The following is a 23299-nucleotide window of genomic DNA, read 5'->3' as shown; positions in this document are numbered from 1 at the left end:
AAAGTATGTGTTCGAGCATGTATCTGTCGTGTGTGTGTGTGTGTGTGTGTGTGTGTGTGTGTGTGTGTGTGTGTGTGTGTGTGTGTGTGTGTGTGTGTGTGTGTGTGTGTGTGTGTGTGTGGAAGAGATAAGCCGGGTAGCTGGGTCCGGCAATGCTCCAATCCTGTTAGCATTAGCGATTAGCACTGGCTAACAGGCCCCTATTATGAGTGGGGGCTAATTCCGTGCTGCCTGACCCCACACATACACACCCTAAGCTGTGGGACGGATTACTACTTGATCCTTGATTAGTAATATTTGCCTGTGAGTGTGTGTGTGTGTGTGTGTGTGTGTGTGTATTAAAGGGTATACATCTACTGTATGCATTGAAACGCACATTTCAGCATTCAGTCTGTGTCCTCTACTTTGCTTTTTGCACCGTCCCAGTGTGACGTCTGCGTCGCAAAACTATTTTGAATCTAGTGTAAGTGTCAGGTCATACTTTAGATGGCTGTCTTACTCAGCTCAAGAGAGCTTGGGTGAGAGCAAAGAGGAAGAGACTGACGATAGGTTAGTCCCTTCCTTCCCAGGTTTGGGTTTGCCCTGGGCTAATTTGATATTTTTAGCCATCCAGCTGGCGCACACCTTCAAAATGACTAATTATCAGGTCGTGACCCTCACAGAAGGTACCCATTGTTACTTCATACCTTCCTTCCCTCACCCCCCCTTCTCCATCCATCTATCCTTGCCTCTCCCTTCCTTTATGTTCAGTGACAGAGGCCCGACTCATGATGCCGATAGAGTTTTCTTGAAAACTCTCATGGAGCAACATTCGTTCAACCATTTGTATTTATTATTTCTGTCGTTCATGTTTTACCTCTTCAGATATCTTTACATACATGTCCCTCTTTTCGGCCCTACTTCTGTCTCTCTATTTTAGTTTCTTCTTGACTACTGATTTAATTTCATTTATTAATACTAATTTTCAACTATTTATTTATAACCATGGGGAAATTCTAGTTGGACAGCTGAAATAGATAATGGCACTACTACAGGGGTTTCATTGTTTAGTCCAGGGAGACAGAGACATGTGGCCAGGAGAATCCAGGAATTGAACCACCAAACTTTTTTGGGGGGATTAAATCGCAGAAGATAGAATACATTGCTTTAATGGCTTTATTTACATTTCTCTTCCTGGCCTTTAGAGAGTAACCTGCTTAACGTTTGCATTTTCATTTTGGAATTTGCTGTGTAGTGAATAAACCATGTACGAGGCGCATGTGTCTATTCCCTGAACTGTACATCGTGCAACAATGCTGGTTCAGTATGAAAGTTTAATAAGCCTTTGGTGCAATGAGAGGAGATGAGCTTTGGATCATAACCTAACCTTTCCTAGACCTCCCCATCCTCTGCTGCCCATTAAACACTCTAACACGCACATACACACTTCTCCCTAACGAAATATTCATGGTTTTGTTGAGTAAAGGTACATGTTCAAACACAGCCCAGTTCATCCTCGCTCAACACAGACCCCCCCCCACCCATTGAGGTTGGATGTGCAAACACAGAGAGGTTCCTTTAACATGCAAGAAATAGGGGGCAGGCATTGTTATTGTTTTAGCTCACCACCACCACCACCACACCTTAATTTTGTGTGCGGGTGTGTGTTGTGCAGGTTTTCAGGGAGGACAGTTGGAATAAAAGTTAAAATGTCCCTTTCATGAATCCTTTCAAATTTCAGTGAATATATATTTTTCATTCATTTTATTGTACAATAATGCACGATGATCCATTATCTACCACAGCTTCTGATATTATATGGAGTAAAATGATTAATGCATCAGTCAATAAACTAAATTGTCCAGTTAATCAATAATGAATGTAGTGTTTAGTAGCTTGTGAGATCTCTTGCATTTGGATAAACCGTCCAACATTTAAATGAGCTGCAACTTGATTGAATGTTTAGTTAAAATATAACTTAATGGGGCCTTTATTGCTTTTGCTGCTGCTGCTGCTGCTGCTGCTGCTTTGGTTTTTTCCAAATCTAATTTTTAAGCACCATGTCATGTTGTGGTTTTTCCACTTCAGCTACAAGTGTATTAATGTCAGAAATCCACCTGTTGCATAGTGTGAACAAGACTCACAGTCAGTTACTAAGTTTGAAGTGCCTTCATCTGCAACAACTTGTACAATTGCCAAATCTGAACCTGCTCTCAGTTGGACCTTTCACCCCCCGTCTCTCTCCCTCTCTCTGCCTTCCTTTTACACCATCTTTGTCCCAGTTGCTTCTCTGGCCTTTCGCTCTCTGTTTTATCTGTCTCATCTGTTTTCCACCCCTCTCACTTGCCCTCTTTATCTCTTTGCTGCCTTTATTTTATTTTTACTGTTCTCTGTGCAGTGTCCCTGACCATCTCCCTTTCTCATCCTCTTCCTTTTCTTCTCTCTCTTTGTCTTCACACTCAAAACACACTCATATATCCTCTCCACCTCTACCCAGTGAAGAAGTACTCTTGTTCCCAGGCAGACTGGGTGGTCTCTGGGTAGAGAGGGAAGTAGGGAGGGAGAGAAAAATTGAGAGAGTTCATATGCCTGGATCTTGGTAGAGAGAAATACTAGCTGACATCCAAAACATGTGTTGTGTGAGGGTCTTATCTTCCTGTGTTTGCATGTGTTTTTATTTATCATTTTTATTTCCTGTATAGACTATGTGATCCGTCTTTGATGCATTTGCTGGCATCCATCTCTGGAAACTGTCCCAAGTGCGAAATGCATATTTATAGTTCAGTGTGCACACGTGTTTCCTTGAGTGTGTTTGGAATATGCGATAAAGGTATCTGCTCCATATTTCCTAGTTTGACTGTGGGCGTTCTGTGGGATGGAGGCAGAGGAGAGAAAGTCTGACTGAGATTGATAGGGAAGGAGATTTGTAAAGAGGTGGAGAGAAGAAATAATGAGAGAGAGAGAGAGAGAAAAGAGGGGGTGGAAGAGAGGATTGCGAGAGAAGGAGAAGCAGAGGAATGTGTGAAAAGACCAAGGCAGACATGTCAGCGAACAAATTGAAAATGCCAATTTCACTTTAGCCCCCACCAGCTCAGCCCAGCCTCAGCCTCTTATTCCATGTGTAAATGAATGGTGTCCACAGAATAACACACAATCACCTCTCTCTATCCATCTTGCCCTCACCATTTCTCCTTCACCCCTGCCTCTGTATGATCCGCTCTCTACCCCCTTTTCACCGCCCCCTTTTTCATTCTTCTTTTTTTTACAATCTTTTCATTCATTTGCTCCCTGCACTGCACTTATTCCAGCTCAATCCATCTGTGTGTTTCCAACCAATCAGCCATCTAAACATTTTCCAGTCTCTTTACCATCACTTGTCACTTTTCTCCCATTCTGTTGCTGCACTTTTTCTGCACACTTTGGCTTTGTCTTTTTCGTACCTTCCTCTGGATGAATACCAGACGACTGCACTGCATTAAGTTTGGCATTCCTGTCGTGTTTGAGTGTCCTAGGATTCCTGGTTCAGTGGGCTTGAAGAAGAACCGTTCCTGTAAAAGCTTGTAGAATTTCAAAGTTTCTTTTGTATTCTTTGCTCTCTTTTAATAGTACACTTTACATTTTTAGTGCCAGTTAATCTACAGAATATTTAAATATCTCAGTGAAGCATTTGGTTTAGTGAAAGCCCACCAGTCAGGCCCTCACAGAGCATAGTCTTCAGATCTCTTGTTTTGTCCCATGAAAAGTTTAAAACCAGAAAAGGTAAATGTCAAAGAGAAACAGCAACTAGTACCTTTTAATTGATATATAAAATAATCTTTCAATAGAAGTTGTCTCATTTAGTGTTCTGCAGGCCAGTACCCAAGTTTCCTCTTCAATAGTTCATGTCTGCTGAATAAATCAGTGTCAAAATGTGTCTGAAAACACATTTTTCAAGAATGCCTCCTTCAAATGAACTCTAAGAGCAAAGTAGGAGTTATTCCGAGACACATGGGACATCCTCCTTCATTTGGATATTAGCGTCTGCATCTTCAGGGATGTAAATCACCCAATCAAAAAAGTGAAGAACAAATTAATCAGTCATTCACACATTGTGACATTGCCGTGTCCTCTCATTTTCTTATCTTCTGTATGCACATTTCTCAATCCTTTCACCCTCAAATGTATTCAAATTCACTATTATTACAGATGTCAAGATAAATCTCACAGTATCACACTGGAATGGATGATATCACATAATGGCAAAGTTGTAGCTAGATTCAATCTGTGAGGGCCCCATAGCCTGAGGCTCAGGGCTTTCACATAGGATTTTATCACCACTCTACTAGAGTAGAATAGTCTTGCTATCTCTCACCCCAAGGCTATTGAAGATAGTGACCATGGCAGTGGTAGTGAAAGTGGCTGGACACCCTTGAACTGAAAGAGGCATTAGGTTAACGTGACCTGTCTCAAGTCTTGTGGCCTGAAAGCACAGGACAGGCAAACACTTGCTATCTAGCATCTCTTTAATGTTGTATCAAAGACTTCCAATGAATAGAGTAGTTATGAGTAGTTATTAATGCAAAGTGCGTCTCAGCTTGGAGGGTGTGGAGTTCCTGGTGAATGAGGATTTTCAGATGATTGTGTGGTGCGGCGTAACTTCTGAAGCTGCATTTTATTTGCCAGTGATAATCACCGTTGATAATTTATTTGTTCGGCGGTTGGGACGGGTCTCCCAGGAGCTCTTTTGCTGTTACTCCTTCAGTTAACACACCGCCATCACATCGCCGCTTTTGAAGCTTGTTGTCTCATTTAAAACGATTCCATAAAACTGATTATGCCAAAGACGAGTCAATTACATTTCAACTCTTATTAGTTCAGGATGCAAAAATGAAATTAGATGAGAATATTATTGTTGGAGATATATTACGCTTTTCATTCATCACTGGAATGGAATGAGTCATACAGTGATGGGGATTCGAATCTCTTAATCAACTCAGTGCTCTGCCAGGCGTCAGCGGATGTGCTGCGTGTTAAAATCACAATATAGCCTGTCTCTAATCATTCATTTTTATGGCCCTTCAACTGTGGGAGCACTGCAGGGTATGACATTACTATGAGCCACTAGCAGAATGGAGTTAGCTGCTGCTGTTGCTTTTCCCATATGAAGTTTAAACTTTATTAAATGACACAGGGTGCTATAGTGATGTTGTTTATGTAAGAAGAATATTGACTTAGATTGGATGCTTATTTGTATTGTCATTGTTTATATTGCAGTATACCTATGAGGGCAATGACATCAGTGACCTGCCGGTGGACCTGTCCGTGGTTTGGAACGGAAACTTTGTCATTGACAACCCCTATAACATCAAAGGTGAGTTTGTGCCTGTGCTACTAGTTTGACAGATATAACAAATAAGAACTACTTGTTGTTGTTGTTTATTTATTCTTAATTGTTTATTGTTAGGGCACTGACTGTTACTGATTGGTCTAGGGCTGCTGTTAGACTTTGCCTTTTTATTAGGTATTCGGTTTATTACTGTGTCTGAAGCTTGAATAGTAGGTGCTGTTCACTAGTTGTTTGTCATGCTCAACCCATAATTAATTAACAAGATGAATTTACATTTCATTACATTACACATTACATGTCAGCAACCACTCTTAGGTTGAGATGTATTATTCAAGTATGTTCCTGTACATAAAATGTATATCTGCCTTTGCATTTTGGTATATAATAAATATTTACATCTTATTCTCTATACAAAGAACCATGTGGGTAACGATCAAAGACGTACACATACTCAATGCACCACTCTGGGAGAACACAATGAGATCATGTCTGTTGGATATAATTACTGCTAGGACAGTCTTTATAGTGCTTTCTGCATAATTATTGTCGCCTGTACAGCTCAGCAGGGGGCTGTAACATTATTCTCATGCTGTGAGGCACAGTAACCTCATCGTCAGCTACCATTGCATTCGATACGGCCTGTGGATGACACGCGCAAGGAGTTTTGTGCGGCAGAGGGAGCTGCTTTGTCTAGTCCCGTTTGTTTCCCTTTGATGGCTAAGGACACAGTGAGGAGCCAGGATTTTCATGTAGTATTTAAGACTAGAAATTGTTACATGTGTAAGATCTGTGAAGCTGTGATTGTTGCTATTATGTCAGTAATATAAGGTAACACAACAGAGCCATTTGGTTTCCATTCATTGATGTCACTCCCTGCAGTCTAAATGTACCAAGCAAGCTGTTGTAGTCTCAGATTTCAAATATTTTTCAAGCCAGTAGCCATCACAGATATTTTATAGTCATGTGCTTGTGTCATATACAATACATATGTGTATTACATTCATTGAGGCAACATAAAATGTGTTATGAAATTGCAGGTGTTATACGCAGCAGCATTAACCATGTATAATAACAGCAGCATGCATCCATGTTATATCAAGTGTACTATAACTCTCCTCCTGTGCATTCGGAAGCAACCTTCAGCCCTAAGATATTGGTCTGTCTGTCTGTCTGTCTGTCTGTCTGTCTGTCTGTCTGTCTTTACTGCCAACCCCACTCCCTATTTCTCAATCATGATAATCAGCTGGTAGACTGTGAGTGACGCTCACTTATCTTAAATACTGATATGGTAATGTAATTAGAGAAGTGTCGTTTAGCAGCCATTAATTGGTACAGGGTTGCTTTAAAGTTGCTCCATGACCAATGGGATTTGGGGATGGTGTAGCAGAGAGAGAGAGAAAAAAAAAGATTTCACTGTACTGTTCCTGAGGCCTTTGGGAAATAATGCCTTAACTCAACTTTGTGTCCGTGACATTGAAGAAGTTTTGTAATTTTTGCATGGAAGTTCAGAAACTAAAAAACATAGGAAACTGGTACATTTTCAAAAAACGCTTAAGGTTGTTTGTCTACTTAGTTGGTTTGTTCTGTAGTAATTTAACGCAAACTATTGGGAATTAACCGTGAGGTTATTTTATTCTTGCTTAGACTCATTACCCTCACTTATAATCTCATGCTGTCTCTCTCTTCTTCTTCTCCTCTTCTACAGCCCACTTGTACAAGTGCTATGCATTAAGGGACAGCTGTGGTATGTGTCTGAAGGCAAACCCCAGGTTTGAGTGTGGCTGGTGCGTGCAGGAGAAGAAGTGCTCCCTGAGACAGGAGTGCACTCCTCTAGAGAGCACTTGGATGCATGCCACCACAGGAAACAGCCGCTGTGCGCACCCTAAGATCACCAAGGTAAGCTGTGATAATAGTGGCACGTGTTCACACATACTGTACTTATACCTGCTCGGTATGCTCCTGAGGCTCAAGTGAGTGCACATATGCCAGTACACACACCCACCTCTCTGCTGGATTGAAAATGTCTCAAAGTACCCAAAATGCAGAGCTGTAAATCCAAATGTATACTGCTGCACATCTGTATGATTCTTAACATACATGTTGAATTTTTTTTATTTCAGTATAAACATTGCTCAACTCACTACATTTAAGTAAAACCATTTTTTTACAGACACTAAGGTCTGTGAGACCAGCCTAGTCTAAAATCAACATTGCATACAGATGCTAAATCCTAAAGAAAAACTCTTACCACCACTAACATTAAAGTGTACGTTTCAACTGCTATTTGGTGAGTGTGTCCTAGCAACTTTCCAAACAACAAACAAGTCAGGTTTTTGTTAGGGCAGAGGTCAGAAGGGAGGAGATCAGTGACAGTAGGCCCTTTGTAACATTCTGTCATGATGGCTTCATGTTCGCTAAATTTTGAAACTGAATACCTGCATTTTTGACACAAATGTGAGGGTTACCAAAGCCAGGTCATTAGTAAAAGTAAGTTTTCCAACGGTGAGAAGAGATGTTAAACCCCTGCCTGTGCTGCGTCACTGTTTTGGCTGCAGTGAGCGAAACGGACATTGTAGGAGGGAGGGTTCGGCAGGGAGGATAGACAACTTAGAAGAATTCACCATAGCTGCAACTACAACACAGATGGGCGAGCCAGGAGGAGGCAGTTCACACACACCAAGACTGAACTCACTGACATGATTAGAGATGATGGCTACACACACACTTACACACCTGAGGAGGCCAAGATGATGGTTGTCTAGACTGTGTGTGTGTGTGTGTGTGAGAGAGAGAGAGAGAGAGAGAGAGCGAGAAAGACGGAGAAGGAGAGAATGTGGAAGCGTGTTAATTGTGTCCCGCCATGGGTGCAGAATGTGTGCGTGTTCCTCTGTGTACATCTGACAGTCTGGGTGAGCTAAGGCGTCTAAACACTGCGGCGTACCCATCTGTCGCCACCAGTAACAGTGGCAGTGGTCCTCGTCTGACTGTGACCTGGGTCACCCTCTCTACAGCTCACCACTGGGACTGACGCACATGTGTACGTTAACACAAACAGCAAGGCTTGAAAGCCATTCACCGCTGTGTGAGACATGTTTTGATGTCCTATAGTTGACATCATTCTGCTTGTTTACTCATCTGTCCTTTATTTATTGTTTTTTTTTTCTCTCAGTCGTTCTCTCCAAAGCTTTCAACGCAGCACTTTTTTTCTCTTTAAACCCAATTATATCTATGAAATACTGTATATGTATGGTTTATAAGAGCATGTCCATTTCACTGATGTAAGGCTGCATCCTTCAGAGCATTTCCTGTGTGACACAGGTTTAATAGAGCGGTAATGCTCTCTCTCACTTCATGCTCCCTTCACTTATCTCTGTGACCCAAGCCTGCAGAGGCAGTTGGTTAGTGTGTGTATGTACTGAATAGGACAGATGGGGGGGGGGGGGGGGGGGGGGGGGGGGTAGTGTGTAGGATAGGGCGGTTAGTCTCTGTGGGTGTGCACATGCGCATATACAAGCATGTGCTCTTACATGCATATTGAGGGGTGAATCCTGGCCTCGGGGCAAGATGTCGGTGGCAGTCAAGAAGCAGAAGAGCTTCAAAAACAGCAGGGGGGGAAAACAGACTGCAGGTTTGAGAACACAGACGGCGAGACAAAGAAGAAGAAGAAGAGACACTGGAGGAGACATTATCACCGAGTCGCGCCGCCAACCTCACCTCTCCGCTCCACCTTTGACATTTACAGCGTGACATTTAATGCCAAGAGAACATCTGCAGGCGACAAAGAAAATTTCTCCCCACTCCTCTGCCTTCATTTCATCCTTTTCCATCCTAGTTCTCCCAAAGAGCATCACATCCGACCACACAAATTGAATATTGCTCCATTTCTTACCATCAAATCCCTCTTTTCCTGTTTGATCCCCCTCTTTTTTTATTTATTTTTGCTTTGTCCTTTGTTCGTTGATGCAGCATGCTAGCTGCTGTGTGGCCATTAGCTAGCGGATTAGCCGCTAATTTAATTTGGACCGGAGAATGCGTGTTCGGCCGAGAAGGAAACACCAAAGGAGGGAGAGAGTGTGAGCAGGCGTACACGCGCTTACACGCAACATACTCGCAGCGTTCAAAGCAGCACGTGTTAAACCCATTTGATGTCATTTCCAAGTGTGTTATTACCCATTTGACATTGTTCAATAGTATGCAGCTGGGTACCGTTCCACTAATAGCACAGGCACCTAAGTACTGTTCTCAAAACACAGCAATTGATGTTGTAGTCTCTAAATGATTGGTTTTTAACATTGTAAGAATTTGGCCATTAAAGTACAGCTCTCACTGTGTTATTTTTTTCCCCCTCTGGACCGACATTGTGCACCAAGATTAATTAGTACTGCTTTCACAACAAGCTGTTTGACTGTGAGCATGCACCGGCACGCTTTGTGTTCGCAAACTTTCTGCAGAGAAGAAGCTATTCCCATGCAAAATGTTTAAAATCACATGAAATAAGGTACAGCAGAACAAAGCGTAACTTGTATGGTAGCCTTAAAATCACACTCGCAGCCACACGGATAGTGACACGCTGGCCTGGCGTTCTGCAGCAGTGTCCTAGTACCGGCCTTGGATGCCGCCTGATCCTCCATCATTCATCATCTTCTGTCTGCCTGTTCCTAGGGGACAGCAAGAGCATTACAGCTAGCCCTTAGAAACCAATTAAAACACAGGCCAGAATATGTGTGTGTGTGTGGGGGGGGTGCATTTTTAGTATCTTAGCATGTGGCACACTTAAGTGCTTTGTGTTTGTGTTTTTGTTTTTTGTTTTTGGTGAGAATGTTTTATGAAAAATACTTTGTCTCTTGATAATGATCTATTTTTGCATTGAAAAGCGTGTGTGTGTGTGTGTGTGTGTGTGTGTGTGTGTGTGTGTGTGTGTGTGTGCGTGCGCGCCTGTCTTTCCAGTCACATTTTGCAGCTTGTGCACTCACAAAGCCAATGATCTTTCCCCCATGTATTGTTAAGCTTCAATATTGGCCTTAGCCAGACTTTATCTATTTGTCTCTACTTCTCTATTCTGCTCATTCTATGTTTTTTAAAATCTTATTTAATGTACTCTCTGCCTCTTAATATCTTCTTGTTGCCACCTCCAACATCCCATTCCTGCATCGATGGAGACGTCTTTCCCTTTAGAGGCAGGTGTCCTCTGCTTTGTCTCAGATATCTTAAGATTTTATTTTTCACTGCGCCACATGCAGCTATTTAATAGTAAAAGCATTCAGTTCCCTTCTTCATCACTTCGTTGTCTCCATCATTGTTTGTGACTTTTTGTTTTTGAGAGGCTTTCATATCACAGATAAACTTCAGAAACCTTATGCTATGTTCATATCATCTCTCTGTGTCCCCCTGCTTCCCCCCCCCTTACTCCTCCTCCTCCTCCTATAACTAGCAGATGCTATCTGTGCACTGCTGCTCAGCCAGCCACAATAGGCCTCACACAAAGCCTCCAACATAACGGGAACACAAGTCGGAGACGAAGAGAAAAAAAAAAAAGGAGTTTGAATGGGTGTAGAGTGCTGTGACGGCGAGAGGAGAATAGAGCGAGTGTTTAGGCTGGCGGCCTTTATCAAAAACGTCTTTTTGTTTGTGTTGTTCAGTTGTGGATGTAACAACAATTTGTGTATGTGTGTTGTTGTTGTTGTTGTTGTTGTTTGGATTAGCCAGTGCTTATGGAGAAGGAGAGATTTGATTAACATATCTGAAGATTCTGACTGGCGCACTGCTTTGTGCCACCCGCTCTTTTCTCTCCAGCTAAAATCTAGGCATTCAGGCACATTGACAAAGAGACAGAGAGTGAATTAAAAAAGACACAAGTCTGGAGAGGAAGAGGGAAAGGGCAAGGGAAGAAAGAGAGATGTTCATCAGAAGGCTAGCTGCTGTAAAATGGAAAACACCTCTTAATTATATCACTGTGGCATTTCAGTTGTGGCCTGCACGACCATGGGCTTTGTTCCCATTGTGTCTTTATGTTAGTGGTGTCTTGAACACCTGTGGCTTTTACTAGCCCGCCACCATTTATATAATGATGTTAGACTGAGAGGTCCCTGTGAAGGTACCAGGTGGAGAAATAAAGTTTTAGAGCAGGTTGACAGAGAGGATCTAATTTATCTGAGAGACGGCAGATACTCAAAAGAACGGTTTAACATTTCAGGAAATATAGTTTCAGTATTCTCTTGAAGTTGATAGAAAGATTGATATTAATCTCATGTCTGAAGAATGCCAAAGGTGCAGGCGGGAGTTGTTTGGAGTTACCTAACAGTAGGCATTGCTGGTCAGTACATGTCATACTCCAAGGGCCTGTGTAAAAGAACAGAATATGTTTTTCACATTTTAAGGCAAAAGAAAATGAACATGTGCTTTGTGATAAAGTTCAACTTTGGCCAAGTTTGACAAATTAATCCAATTGTTAACCAATTGAAAATTGCCTTGACTGTGCTGACCTTTAAAGGAACAAGGAGAATTAGAGAGTGCCATTGGAGGAAGCTCTCATATACGATACTGCCCAGGTTGTAGTCAGTTGTTAAATGGGAGTGGATGATTCAAATCTAATTCCGTGAATTAACTGTGTTAACCTATATTCCAGTTCACAGCTAAGAGCACAAGTACCAACTGTGTCACCAAGCTTCCAGCACCACCAATTGTGTGCTTTTTCATGCAAGATTAGCAGAAATTAGTCAAATCTGAGTTCACCAAGAGTTCTCTCTGCATATGTATATGTGCTCGTTAGTGTTAGTGTCTGTATATTGTATGCTATTGTACTCTACTAAATGCTATCTATTGACTCTACACAAAGCAGAACATTTTATTCAGATGTATATTTGTGAGTGGTGTGCTTGGGGAGAAATCAGGAAGGTCCATTTGTTTAATCTTTTCTTCATGGCAAGTGAGGTCAAAGTATGACCTTCACCGCTCCACGACACACAGCTGCCAATGTCTCATCCCCTTTACCCTCCTCCCACCCAGTCACAACAAATGACCCTACCCCCCACCAGGTTCTAATCCAATTAGATTTAGCCCTAATTAGTAATGACTGGTGACCAAAGGGACCATTGTCTGCATTGGGGGCATTATGAATGGGACTGTGATTAGAGACTAGGCTGGCCTCGGGTAGCCATTAGCACCTCCGCACACCTTTTGCAGATCTCTAGGGGAAAGACGGGGAGCGGAGGTCACTTAGCGCAGTAATTATATTCAGTAGATTAATCGTCACAAGGTTAAATGAGAGATGTAAATGGGGGCTTGATGGGTGGGTCTAGGTTAAGTGTGTTAGTTGACAGGTTGTGAATGTTTGACTGAGTTGAGGTAGACTTAATGGATCCAAGGTCATTTTTCATTTCACTTAATGAGGTGACAAGTATCTGATTCATGCGGAATGGTAGATGACCATAATGACTTAAGTAAACTGTGAAACTGATTAATTTAACTGGGGGCATCCATTGTGACATTCAGTGACGTACATTTGTTGTTGGTAGAAGTTCTCACATACTGTATATTCTCACATATACATTTTATTTATGTCCTCTTTCATTTGTTCTTCTAACCAGTTGTATCCAGAGACGGGACCCAGACAGGGAGGAACCATGCTGACCATCACGGGTGAGAACCTGGGTCTGCAATTCAAAGACATCCAGACTGGAGTTCGTATTGGCAAGGTGGCCTGCAACCCTCAGGAGGACCAGTACATCAGTGCTGAGCAGTACGTTGACACCAGCTCTGTCTGCACCTCTTCACCCTCACCTCATACTCTCAGCCTTCTTGTTCCTGAAACTCTAGTTCCTGCTTGTCTTTGCCCAATAATCATGCAACACTAAGTGCTAACCAAAACACTACACTACTTTTCAGACCTCTCTTTCAGTTAAATGCTTTCTCCTTTCAAACATGCTTGTTCATGATGGGCTTGGTACTGCTAGTCTCTGTACAAGAGTAGACTCATCTGACTGCAGCATAGTTTACATGGAACCTTTTATTCGCCTGATAATTAGAATAATAGCTCAATCAAAATTGAATTACTTCATGTAACCACCTTCATTAGAATTAATTTAGCCGATTCTGCGAGAAATTTAATGACATTTGAAGTGGGTGGTATATATCCTCTAGAAATTGCTCCACGGATAAGCTTGTCATATGAATAGTCCCTCTGATTAAGTTATATTTACTGCTTTCTGGGAACTTCTGAATTATGATAACTCCCGTTTAATAACTTCATTTTTATATTCTGGGAAAAGTTTTACTCGTGCACCAGCAAAAAACAATCAGAGTTGAGCCTTCTCCTCCAGAGGTCGAGTCAGCTGGACATGACTGAACTCTCTGTTTCACGGTGACTGTAAACAGGCTGCCTCATTGCAATAATTTACTTAGTGCTCATTTAAGTAATATCATGGGAATCATCAATGAGATTTCATTGAGAATTGACAACCACAGCCAGTGAGACGCCAGTGCTTCCTTATAACTGGGCCTCAATATTGGGCCCCTCGGTGAAAGTACTAGATGAGTCACACTCTCTGTTTTATGTTGAAGGCAGCCAAAGGCAGAGAAGATGCAATTTAGGATGAGAAAAAACCGGGGACGCTCATCACAGCAGGAGGTGTCCCCAATATTCTATTTTCAACTGTGTAGCTGTCATTTGTACACAAATGCTCCGTTTGCTGAGTTGTGCAGCACAGTCCCAGCAGATTTTGTTTTCTCTCTGCCCCTTTGCTAAGAAGGAAACAGAAGAAATGTGACTTTGATGGTTTGACAGTCAGGACAACATAATGCTGTTCAGATCTCGCCTGCGATGACAGGTGTCCCCAGAATGGGTTTAGAAATGTGCTAGTGACATGTCAGCATTAATTTATAATTTATAACCTCATATATTGTCATATCCACATGGATCGTGCAATTTTTCTGCACTTCACTAGCCATAGAGCAATATTAGGTGGTTCTTTGTTGTAACTTTTTCTTTACCACGTGTTCACTCTGTGCTACCAATTACATCCAAAACCACCAAGATGTCGATGTTTAACCCGGTCAGTCCTGTTACACGGCATTGGCCTGTTGCCATAGCATCTGCAGGAAGAGGAGGAGGGCACGGCTAGCACTGAGGCTGTCATGCTAATTAAAAGTGATGTTAGCCATACGGTGCCATTAGTGGCCCAGTTGCTCTCGTCATCCCCGTGACCCTATCAGAGCTATAGCACACGAGACAGGACAGGGTTATAGGATTGACAGCACAGGTCAAAGGTCAGCTGCTGGAGGGAGGGAGAAGAAGGAGGTGAGCTGACTGTTGGGCAAAATGTAGACACATTGTTCTTGCCCTGGCTTTCTGTGTCTTTCATGCGGCCCTTGTACTTTTTCTAGCCTGCACACATTCCCTGTTTCTGTGATTGAAAGGTCATTCACCTCAGTCATTAAATATTTACTGGATGGATTTGATTCCACTTTTAACAAAGTAAAATTATTGCCACTAAAAAAACAGATCCCAGTATTTCTCCCTTTATAGTTTTATTAGTAGTTTCTAATGACATATACCTAATTTTTATAGTGGCACATTCAACCTCAGTTATTTGATTGAGTGAGTTATAATTTCTAATGTTGTCATCTTTACAAATGCAACATGAACTTTCTGTCCTTCTAACCACATAATAACAGTTCAATGTAGCCACCTGTCATCTGTACGATAATGATGCACGGGAAGCCGAGGTTCCTAACTGAGAACTGCCCTGCATTTTAATCACAGGCCCCTGTCATAGTGAGAGACCTGAGAGTAAATGAAAAGGAAATAAAAACAATATAAACACACAGCATCGGAATGTGAAATTCATTGTCGCTGCAGTGCCGCAGTTGCCATGACCACCTGCAGGGAGGATGGAAGCAGGAGAGTTAATAACTCATCTCAGAGAGGGGGGAAGGGGAGCAGAGGAGATGTGTAGGATATGAGCTTGTTCAATTAATCAGCCTCTCTCTCTCAAATTCTTACTCCTTCCTTCTCTACCTCGCTCTGGCATCTGCACTCTGCACCCTTTCTCCCTGTCTCATTCGTTCGCTCTGGCTAATTAACAGTCAAGTGTGTCTACAGAGGGTGAAACATGAAGAGTGTGTGTGTGTGTGTGTGTGTGTGTGTGTGTGTGTGTGTGTGTGTGTGTGTGTGTGTGTGTGTGTGTGTGTGTGTGTTCGTTCTATGCCTTGGGCTACACAGCCACTCCTCCCTTCACTCAGTCATTTGACCAGTAGATTTTCATTTGGCCAGCCAGCGCCCAGGGCCAAGTATGAAGCTTATGGTTCTAGAGTATGCTCTAATACAGACGCACACACACACAATTCCTTATTTTCTACGCACTGCAGATTTACACTAATAGATATTTTGTTGCTTCTTATTATTTTTATGAGTGAGGGTAAAAAACGGTTCATTCTGTGCTGTTTTTTGACTTGGTAGTAGAGAAATGTTGGACTATCATCTGTTGTGTATTGTTTTCCTTACTGTTTTCTTTGCTTAATCCTTGTTCAGCAAGCTCTCTTTCTCACAGCAATAATTTAATACTATCACATTTTTGTATTGGTTTTTATGGCAGTAATGAGTGAACTTGTCTCTCCACCTCTGCGTTTCCCTTTTTTCAGGATTGTGTGCCGGTTGAATGACGCAACAGGTTACAGGGTGCAGGAGGCTCAGGTGGAGGTGTGTGTGAGGGACTGCATTCACCCTGACTACAAAGCGATCTCAACCAAAGCCTTCACCTTCGTGGTAAGCTTCGCTGATTCAAGATACAGCTAAGATACAGTTTAATGGTAGATTTGACATTTTTGGACATTTGTAGCAGCCATTATCCACTGACCAGTCCTCTCCCTGTATGTCCCTCTACACATGTAGTCTCCATATTTTACCCGTGTCCATCCTTCTACCGGCCCGTTGTCTGGAGGAACCAGGATCACTATTGAAGGGAGTCATCTGAATGCAGGCAGCGCCGTATCTGTGAAGATTGGACTTCACCCCTGCCGTTTTGAGAGGTCAGCAAGTCTAAGATGCTCAACACATTTACAGTTTTTGTCACTTTATAGTTGTCAACGAAATTAGTGTTTTAGATCATATATAATCGATAATTCTTTTGGCAGTATTCATATTTTTTCACTTCAAAACTTTGAATACTGGTTTACACTGACCGGGTATGATAATTAAAGTCCTACTTAATTTTATTCCAGCATCTAGCATCTGATATTGAGTACTAGGAAGAAATATAAGAAGTACCATGTTGCTACTGAGTCACAAACGTCCTATTTGTAGAAGCTGCTTTGACTGGAGAAATTAACAGCTCGAGCATCCATTGCACTGTTAGAGAGGGAGGGACTGTGACTGTGTATAAAAGCTTTCCAATGTGTGGCCAGCATTGCTGTTTTTTTTTTTTTTTGGTTTATATCTGCTCTCAATGCACGGTTTTGGCACCCCCACCTTTTCTTCCCACCTATCTGTTTCTTCTTCAGTCTGCCATCAGTCTTTTCTTTTTAGTAATTATAGTAGTTCCTTGTTAAAATCACCTCCAGTGCTGCAATTGTAAGAATGACAGTGTAGCTTTTCTCTGGGAAGCTGATATCATTGTTCACTTGTGCTGTGAATAACGTAAGTGCATGACCCCCATTTTGTCAAAGATATGACTATAATTTGAGAGGAACGATATGGCATTGCTCAAAATTGGTAACTCACATTTTGCCTGCTTTGAACCAGTGTTTGAGATTTGTAATTTTTCACTTGTTTTTTATTTTTTTTAAGAATAATCTGCCACCAGCATCTTCCGTTGTCAATTACTCAGCAAGACATTGTGCCAGGATTTCAAGGAGAGAGACATAGATCCAATTTGATATGACTCTAATTCAACGAGCCAAGAACTGTATTGCTTCTTTAAGTCCCTTCTTGGCAAAGTGACAGCGAACCGAGTTCTGGACTTAATCCACCCATGTATGGTGTCTGGCAGATGGCAGAGAAAAGAAACCTCACAAAAAAGATTTATATACTGAAAAGACTTTCCAGGCAGAGGTGTTCTAGTCAAAATCACAATAAGACAAATATTGTAAAAATAAAAAATAAAATTGCATTTTTCCAATTTAGCAGGAGCTTTAGTGCAGGGTTTCTCTCATTCCTGTTTTCTGTTGTTTCTTTCTTTAGAGCAAAGTCTCTGTAAAGCCTGTGTTTTTATTATAGTGGCTTTCTTCTCACTGGCAACAAGTGACAGGTTAAACTAATGAGCTTGGACCTATCAAGTTCTTTTTATATCATATCAAAAGAAAAAGTAAAGGCCAATTTAAAGCTCGGTAGCACATCCTGAGAAAGGTGAACATAATAGTCCTGGCCTTTCATTCACTGAGCAGCAATAACCTTTATGGCCAAAGTAATGAACTGGTTGAGTCCATCTCTTTAATGTGTCTTGTATTCAGTGGGGCCTCTGCTTTAATCAAAACCTATTTACCCCGAGTCACTCATCCTCTTATCTCTCTCTGCAACCCCTTTTCTTTCCCTTTCTTCTCTTTTTTGTCTGTATCCCCTCTTGGCTTTCTTTTGTGTGGTCGCAACCTTGTCAAAAATACGTAGCCGGCACCACAGGCACTCGCAACAGCAAAGATTGCCATGGTAACGCAGCACTAGTGGAATGTGGATAACCTGTTTTGTTTTTCTTCATTATTCTATATTGTCGTTGATTTATTGTTTATCCTTATCCTCTCTTCAGTCCACTCGTAGTCTGAAGATACTGCTGTAATTGTCTCTTGGGAGACGGCAGGAATCCCACAGTTTTCCTCCGTTTTTACCCCTCGTTCTCGATTTTTGCTCAGTTTCCAAACCCCACCCTGCTGCAAGCCACTAGTATAGAGCCTCCAAAATGGGTTTTCACTCTTTCATCTTCTCCATCATATCCTGTCTTTCTGTGGATTTCACTTTCACGGCAGATAAAAGGGGGGGGGGGGGGGGGGGATTTATGTACAGATCGGCTTGCTCTTCTCATGCTTAAAATTCACGCTGCGCTGCCTGCCATCACACATGCACAATGCACACACACCCACGTACACACACTTACAATGCACTGTAGAATGTTAGCATATGACGATAGACACAACGCTCATACTTAAACGGTGCTAATCTTCAACCTGCATGCAGGATTTATAGGAAAATTCACAGCCCTCCACACAGTGAACGGCCTGTTCAACACACTGTGTTTATCGGCGTACATGGATAAGTACACACAACTCACTGGTAGCCATCTCCCTGCTGCTTGCCCAGCAGTGTTTCCCCCTTACAGGGGGGAGGGCACAGTGGAACGAGCCACTGGAGTGGAGCACAAAGTTTCTGGCAGTGGCACAAAGTTTCACAGCAGGTCACAGCTGGTTGCCTGTCTGCTAGGGAGGGAGTTACATCACACAGAGAGACGACCAGCCTGATCTGCCACTTCAGATCTATCAGCCAGAGAAAGCGCAGGAGGGAAGGAGCAACAGACAGAGAGAGGGGGAGCTTTGAAGTACAGCACTCTGTGATTCAGGCTGATGAAACCATGGCTGGACAGACTGAAAGAGTTGACTGTGTCACCATTATGTGTGTCTGTCTGCTTTTTTCGTAGCATGGGATAAATAATTTATCAATTATTTAAGGAATGACGTTAGAATGAAGATTTTTTTTTCCTGCACACTTCACCTCAGTTTTTTTTTTATTTTGCCTCTGAGTCTGTCAGAGTCACCGCCCCAATACTTTAAATCCTTTTCAAGAGCTTCGACAGTAGTATAAGTTCTTAGAGCACACAGTCCATAGAGGCTGTCGGTGAACTGACAGCGTGTAACATCTTTCTCTTATGTCTTTCTTCACTCCCTTCCAGGAGGAGTAGCAAGGAAATAGTATGTGTAACCCCGGCGGGACAAGCCCCCGGTACCACCCCAGTCATGGTGGACATTAACTCTGCTGAACTGAGGAACCCAGAAGTCAAATTCAACTACACAGACGATCCTACCATCCTGAAGATTGAACCTGACTGGAGTATTGCCAGGTGAGTAGACATGTTTTTCCGAACCTACACTGGTTGTGCCAAAGATGTGCATTTTCTATGCAAGTTGATGTGATTCTGGGTCAGAGATGTCATGACTGAATGACTTATTCATTACCAGCTACTACAAATAATGCACATGTCGACTTGGACTGACACTGTGTCATTTAGTGTAAAGGTCTGAACATTTGGTAACATTAGGATAATTGCTGTACTTGCACAATCTAGTTAACTTCATCAAGGATTATCATAAAAGACATTAACATGTCAAATCATAGTTCATGATCTGTGATATACATCGAAACAGTTGTGAGTGACAGTTCTGCTTGATATGAATCTACGGAGACAAATGCATCAATGCATCATTAATCCCTGGTTATGGTCCACCGTGCCTTAATGCTTTTTTTCCAAAGAGCATTGCCAACTAAATGGAAATATGAACTCTATATACTGTAAAAGATGATAAATGTATTATTTTGTTGGCATATTGCCTGACTGGGTCTGCGATAAAGGAACAAACATAACGTCCCTCTGTATTTTAAGACTGTTCCTGCTTTTCAGGGGGATATTATTTATTCTGTTTATCTTTATGTTTCAAAAGTAAATCTTTGAGAGCAACAGTAAAGGAGGCTCCTGAAGGAGTACTCTGCTAGTTGATGAGCTACAGCAGAGATGTATCTGTAAATATAACTTGACTTATTGAAATGAGACTACATAGCCACAGGAAGATTTCCTGTGCAAACACAAGCTGTGTAGTAGAGGAAGGGGAAAAAATATGCTTGGAGCTTCCAAATGTTAATGGGCTCACTAGCATGACCTACAAACTCCTCTACTCCTCAGCTCAGAAACGAAGCCACCACAGAAACACGAACACTGTTCACTGTCTCATTTACTGCAAAGTATAGTTCCAGCAACTTGCATCCAAATAGTTCCTATATCTTACTATATATAAATGCTTTTGATGCATCTACCTAAAACTCTAAAATTAAAGCTGGTATTAAAATAGTTGAATTACTGGTGTATTTATTTGCGATTATGTCCCATATGACATTTTACCACCAGACACATTGTCTGTTCAGGCAGCGTAACAGTCCACTGCTGCATCATCACAGGGGATTGAGGTGAAAATGGGAGTTACGTTTAAAACTCTGCAGGGAGACAAAAGTCTCTCATCATGTGAAAGAGGTGTGAGCGGATGAGAAGTCTCATTTGGAACAGAATGAAACAGAGGCTGAGGGGTTAGGCAACGGGAAACGAGAATGAAAGTGTTGGCTCCAGCCTTGGGGGGAAATAACCTTGGCACTGGACTTGTGTTTGGTGTTTCACTCAGCGCTCCCAGAGGAGGAGGTGCAGGGTTCTCCAGGCCAATCATGCTTTTATTTACCAAGCTATTTTGTCACCACTTCCCCTTTCGTGACCCTGTAGTAGGGGTTATTTCACACGGTACAGAGCCTGCTTTGTCCAATCACAAATCTGGCATGACGGAGACTTGTTGCCCTCCCTTCACGAGGATGTTCTCGGACTAACGACACACATACACACAGACGCATTGCAAGAAGTCATCTTGTTTAGTAAACTACATTATATAGTATACACTGCATGTGTGGAACAGATTTCTGCCACATATTAATAAAAAGCAGCTTTTTACAGATATAGAGCTACACATCAACAGCTCTATATAATCATTCTTTTGTTTTGTTTTGGTCATTGACTGATCATGGCAGTGGGCTTCAAGCCTCACTTTACACCCCCCAGCCCCCACCTCCCAATCCTTCTTTTTGGAGGTTGTATACCAACTTATTTAACTGTTGTCTGTTGTCAGAACAACTCACATCAGATAAAGTTCAGCCTCTTAGACCAGCAGAGACTGCTGAGAAGGCCAGGCGGGGGACTCTTACCTATATTACTCAAATCTCTGCTGGTCAGCGGCACATAGACCTGAATAGGTCACAGGTGTAAAGGTTACAGAATATTTTGGATTACTGACAGTGGAGAATATCTCATGCTGTAAAATACTGCAGTGCTTTAATACACTCTGAAACCCCCTCCACCCCCAGGTGCCTGAGAGGTGGCATAGAGAGGCCGAATGCTCCCTTTCTGCAGAATAATGCTACATACTCGTTTGTTTCCTTGCTTCCAGCCTGCATTTTCCTTTAAACAAGCTTTTAACATTCATGCCAGAGTTTTAGTGTTGCTATCATTACCTGAAAATGGGCTTCCATGAATAAGCAGGCGAAGGGCTACAGCAGGAGTGAGCATTAATGGTAAATCGCCAACTGGAGGGCCCTCTTGGTCCCCACCGAGAACAGATTTATTAACATTTATGTCAACAGATAGACCTGCAGAATAGTGAGTGCTCTTGGACCCTGCAAGAAAAAGGTGGAGCAGGAGAGACATGAATATGTGACACACAAGTAGACATAGAATAGTTTTTTTCCCACAGCACCATTGTATATTTGTGTTTGTTTTGAATTTCTCTATAATGTGACTTGTTATATCTGTTTTTTTAGCGGAGGAACCATGTTGACCATTACTGGAAGCAATCTGGCAACCGTCAAGGAGCCTAAAATGAGAGCCAAGTATGGATCTGCCAAATCAGAAAATGTAAGTGGTTGGACGCAGACACCTGCATGCAGTTTTTATTGACAAAACCAAAAAAGCTGTGACTTGACTTGGCAAGTGAGACAGAGGGAGACCAATACAGGCACACAGGTGTCTCTCTCAGCTGTCTCCCTCTTCTTCTCTGTGGAGAAACTGATTTTCAGACTATACACACGCTCCTGGGACACAGACGCCCACACCTGACCCATCGGTCAACCAGCCAAGGGCCCATTTTCTGTTTGTTTTTGATGTTGAATTTCCTTTTAGCAGTTTAACCTTTGAAATGTCAACCAGCAATAAAGCAGCTCTGGCAAATCCCCCTCTCTTCACCTAACACCATGGGGCTTAGCTAACCTTTCTCCCACTTCCGATCGGAGCTGAAAGTAAAAATATCCCTTCTTTTTTCTTTGGCCGTCTCTCTGCAGTCATTTTTATTTTCGCTTGGTTAATGTTTCTATTGACCTATAAACCGTTGTTCTGTGTCTTTCCACACACCTTTTGTGTGTGAGCATGTTAGTATGTGACATATAGAACATAATAGAAGGCTATAACACACTGTGAAACTATGCAAAGGTCTCCTAAGCCGTGCTGTGTTATCGTTAACAGCCACTGACTGACCTCACTTGTTTCTTCGTGTGTCATTACAGTCTAATTTGTTCCTCAGTGACTGACATAAGTGTCGAACCCCACAGGGGATTTCCCGATCATATCAACACTGATTACAACACTGATGTTATTAAGCCAGCCTCTTCCTCTTTATGGTGACATTTAATCACTCTCATCACATAACCCAGTTTCAGCTGTTGCATGTATTGATTATGTGTTAGTTTACATGATGATTTACATGTAAGAATTTTATGTAACATTATAGTTTCTTTCCAACAGTGCAAACTATTTAAACCAGTTACAAAGGTTGTCATATTGGAAAATAAATCACCTCAATACACCTTATGTCTTCCACTTCTTCCTTTTCCCTCTTTCTTCTTAATTTGTTCCTCACTCTGTCTCTATACATTTATATTTGCCCCCTCTCTAGAGCTGCACAGTACTCAACAACACCGTCATGTTGTGCCTGGCGCCCTCTGTGGCTGGATCGGAAAAAGGCTTCTCTGAGTCCGGCAGCAGTCCCGACGAGATTGGCTTTGTCATGGATGATGTGCGCTCTGTGCTGGTGGTAAACGAGACTTTCAGCTACCACCCGGACCCTGTGTTCGAACCCTTGAGCCCCTCTGGCATGCTAGAGCTGAAGCCCAGCTCACCTCTCATACTCAAGGTAAACTCATCTGTTTTGGACTTGCCTCTGTCAGGCTGTCACATTCTTTCTGTTTTTCTTTATTTTATTTTATTTATTTTTTTAACG

The 23299-nt window shown here is 42.2% G+C and overlaps 1 protein-coding gene across 5 annotated transcripts in view; it reads left to right on the top strand.

Annotated features, from left to right (window-relative positions):
- The window catches only part of LOC113154282 (plexin-A1), a 163001-nt gene that overhangs the window by 118679 nt on the left and 21023 nt on the right, over positions 1-23299 (top strand). For all 5 annotated transcript variants that reach the window (XM_026348380.1, XM_026348383.1, XM_026348381.1 and 2 more), the window contains 8 exons: positions 5233-5329; positions 7011-7201; positions 12892-13043; positions 15944-16067; positions 16194-16330; positions 19174-19341; positions 21849-21942; positions 22976-23212. In XM_026348380.1, coding sequence (XP_026204165.1) covers positions 5233-5329; positions 7011-7201; positions 12892-13043; positions 15944-16067; positions 16194-16330; positions 19174-19341; positions 21849-21942; positions 22976-23212 — 1200 coding nt within the window. The remainder of the gene's footprint in view (positions 1-5232; positions 5330-7010; positions 7202-12891; positions 13044-15943; positions 16068-16193; positions 16331-19173; positions 19342-21848; positions 21943-22975; positions 23213-23299) is intronic.

The sequence above is a fragment of the Anabas testudineus genome, chromosome 5 (assembly GCF_900324465.2).
Source record: "Anabas testudineus chromosome 5, fAnaTes1.2, whole genome shotgun sequence".
NCBI lineage: Eukaryota > Metazoa > Chordata > Actinopteri > Anabantiformes > Anabantidae > Anabas > Anabas testudineus.
Note: the sequence above shows the minus strand (reverse complement) of the source record. Positions and strands in the feature narration are given on the sequence as shown.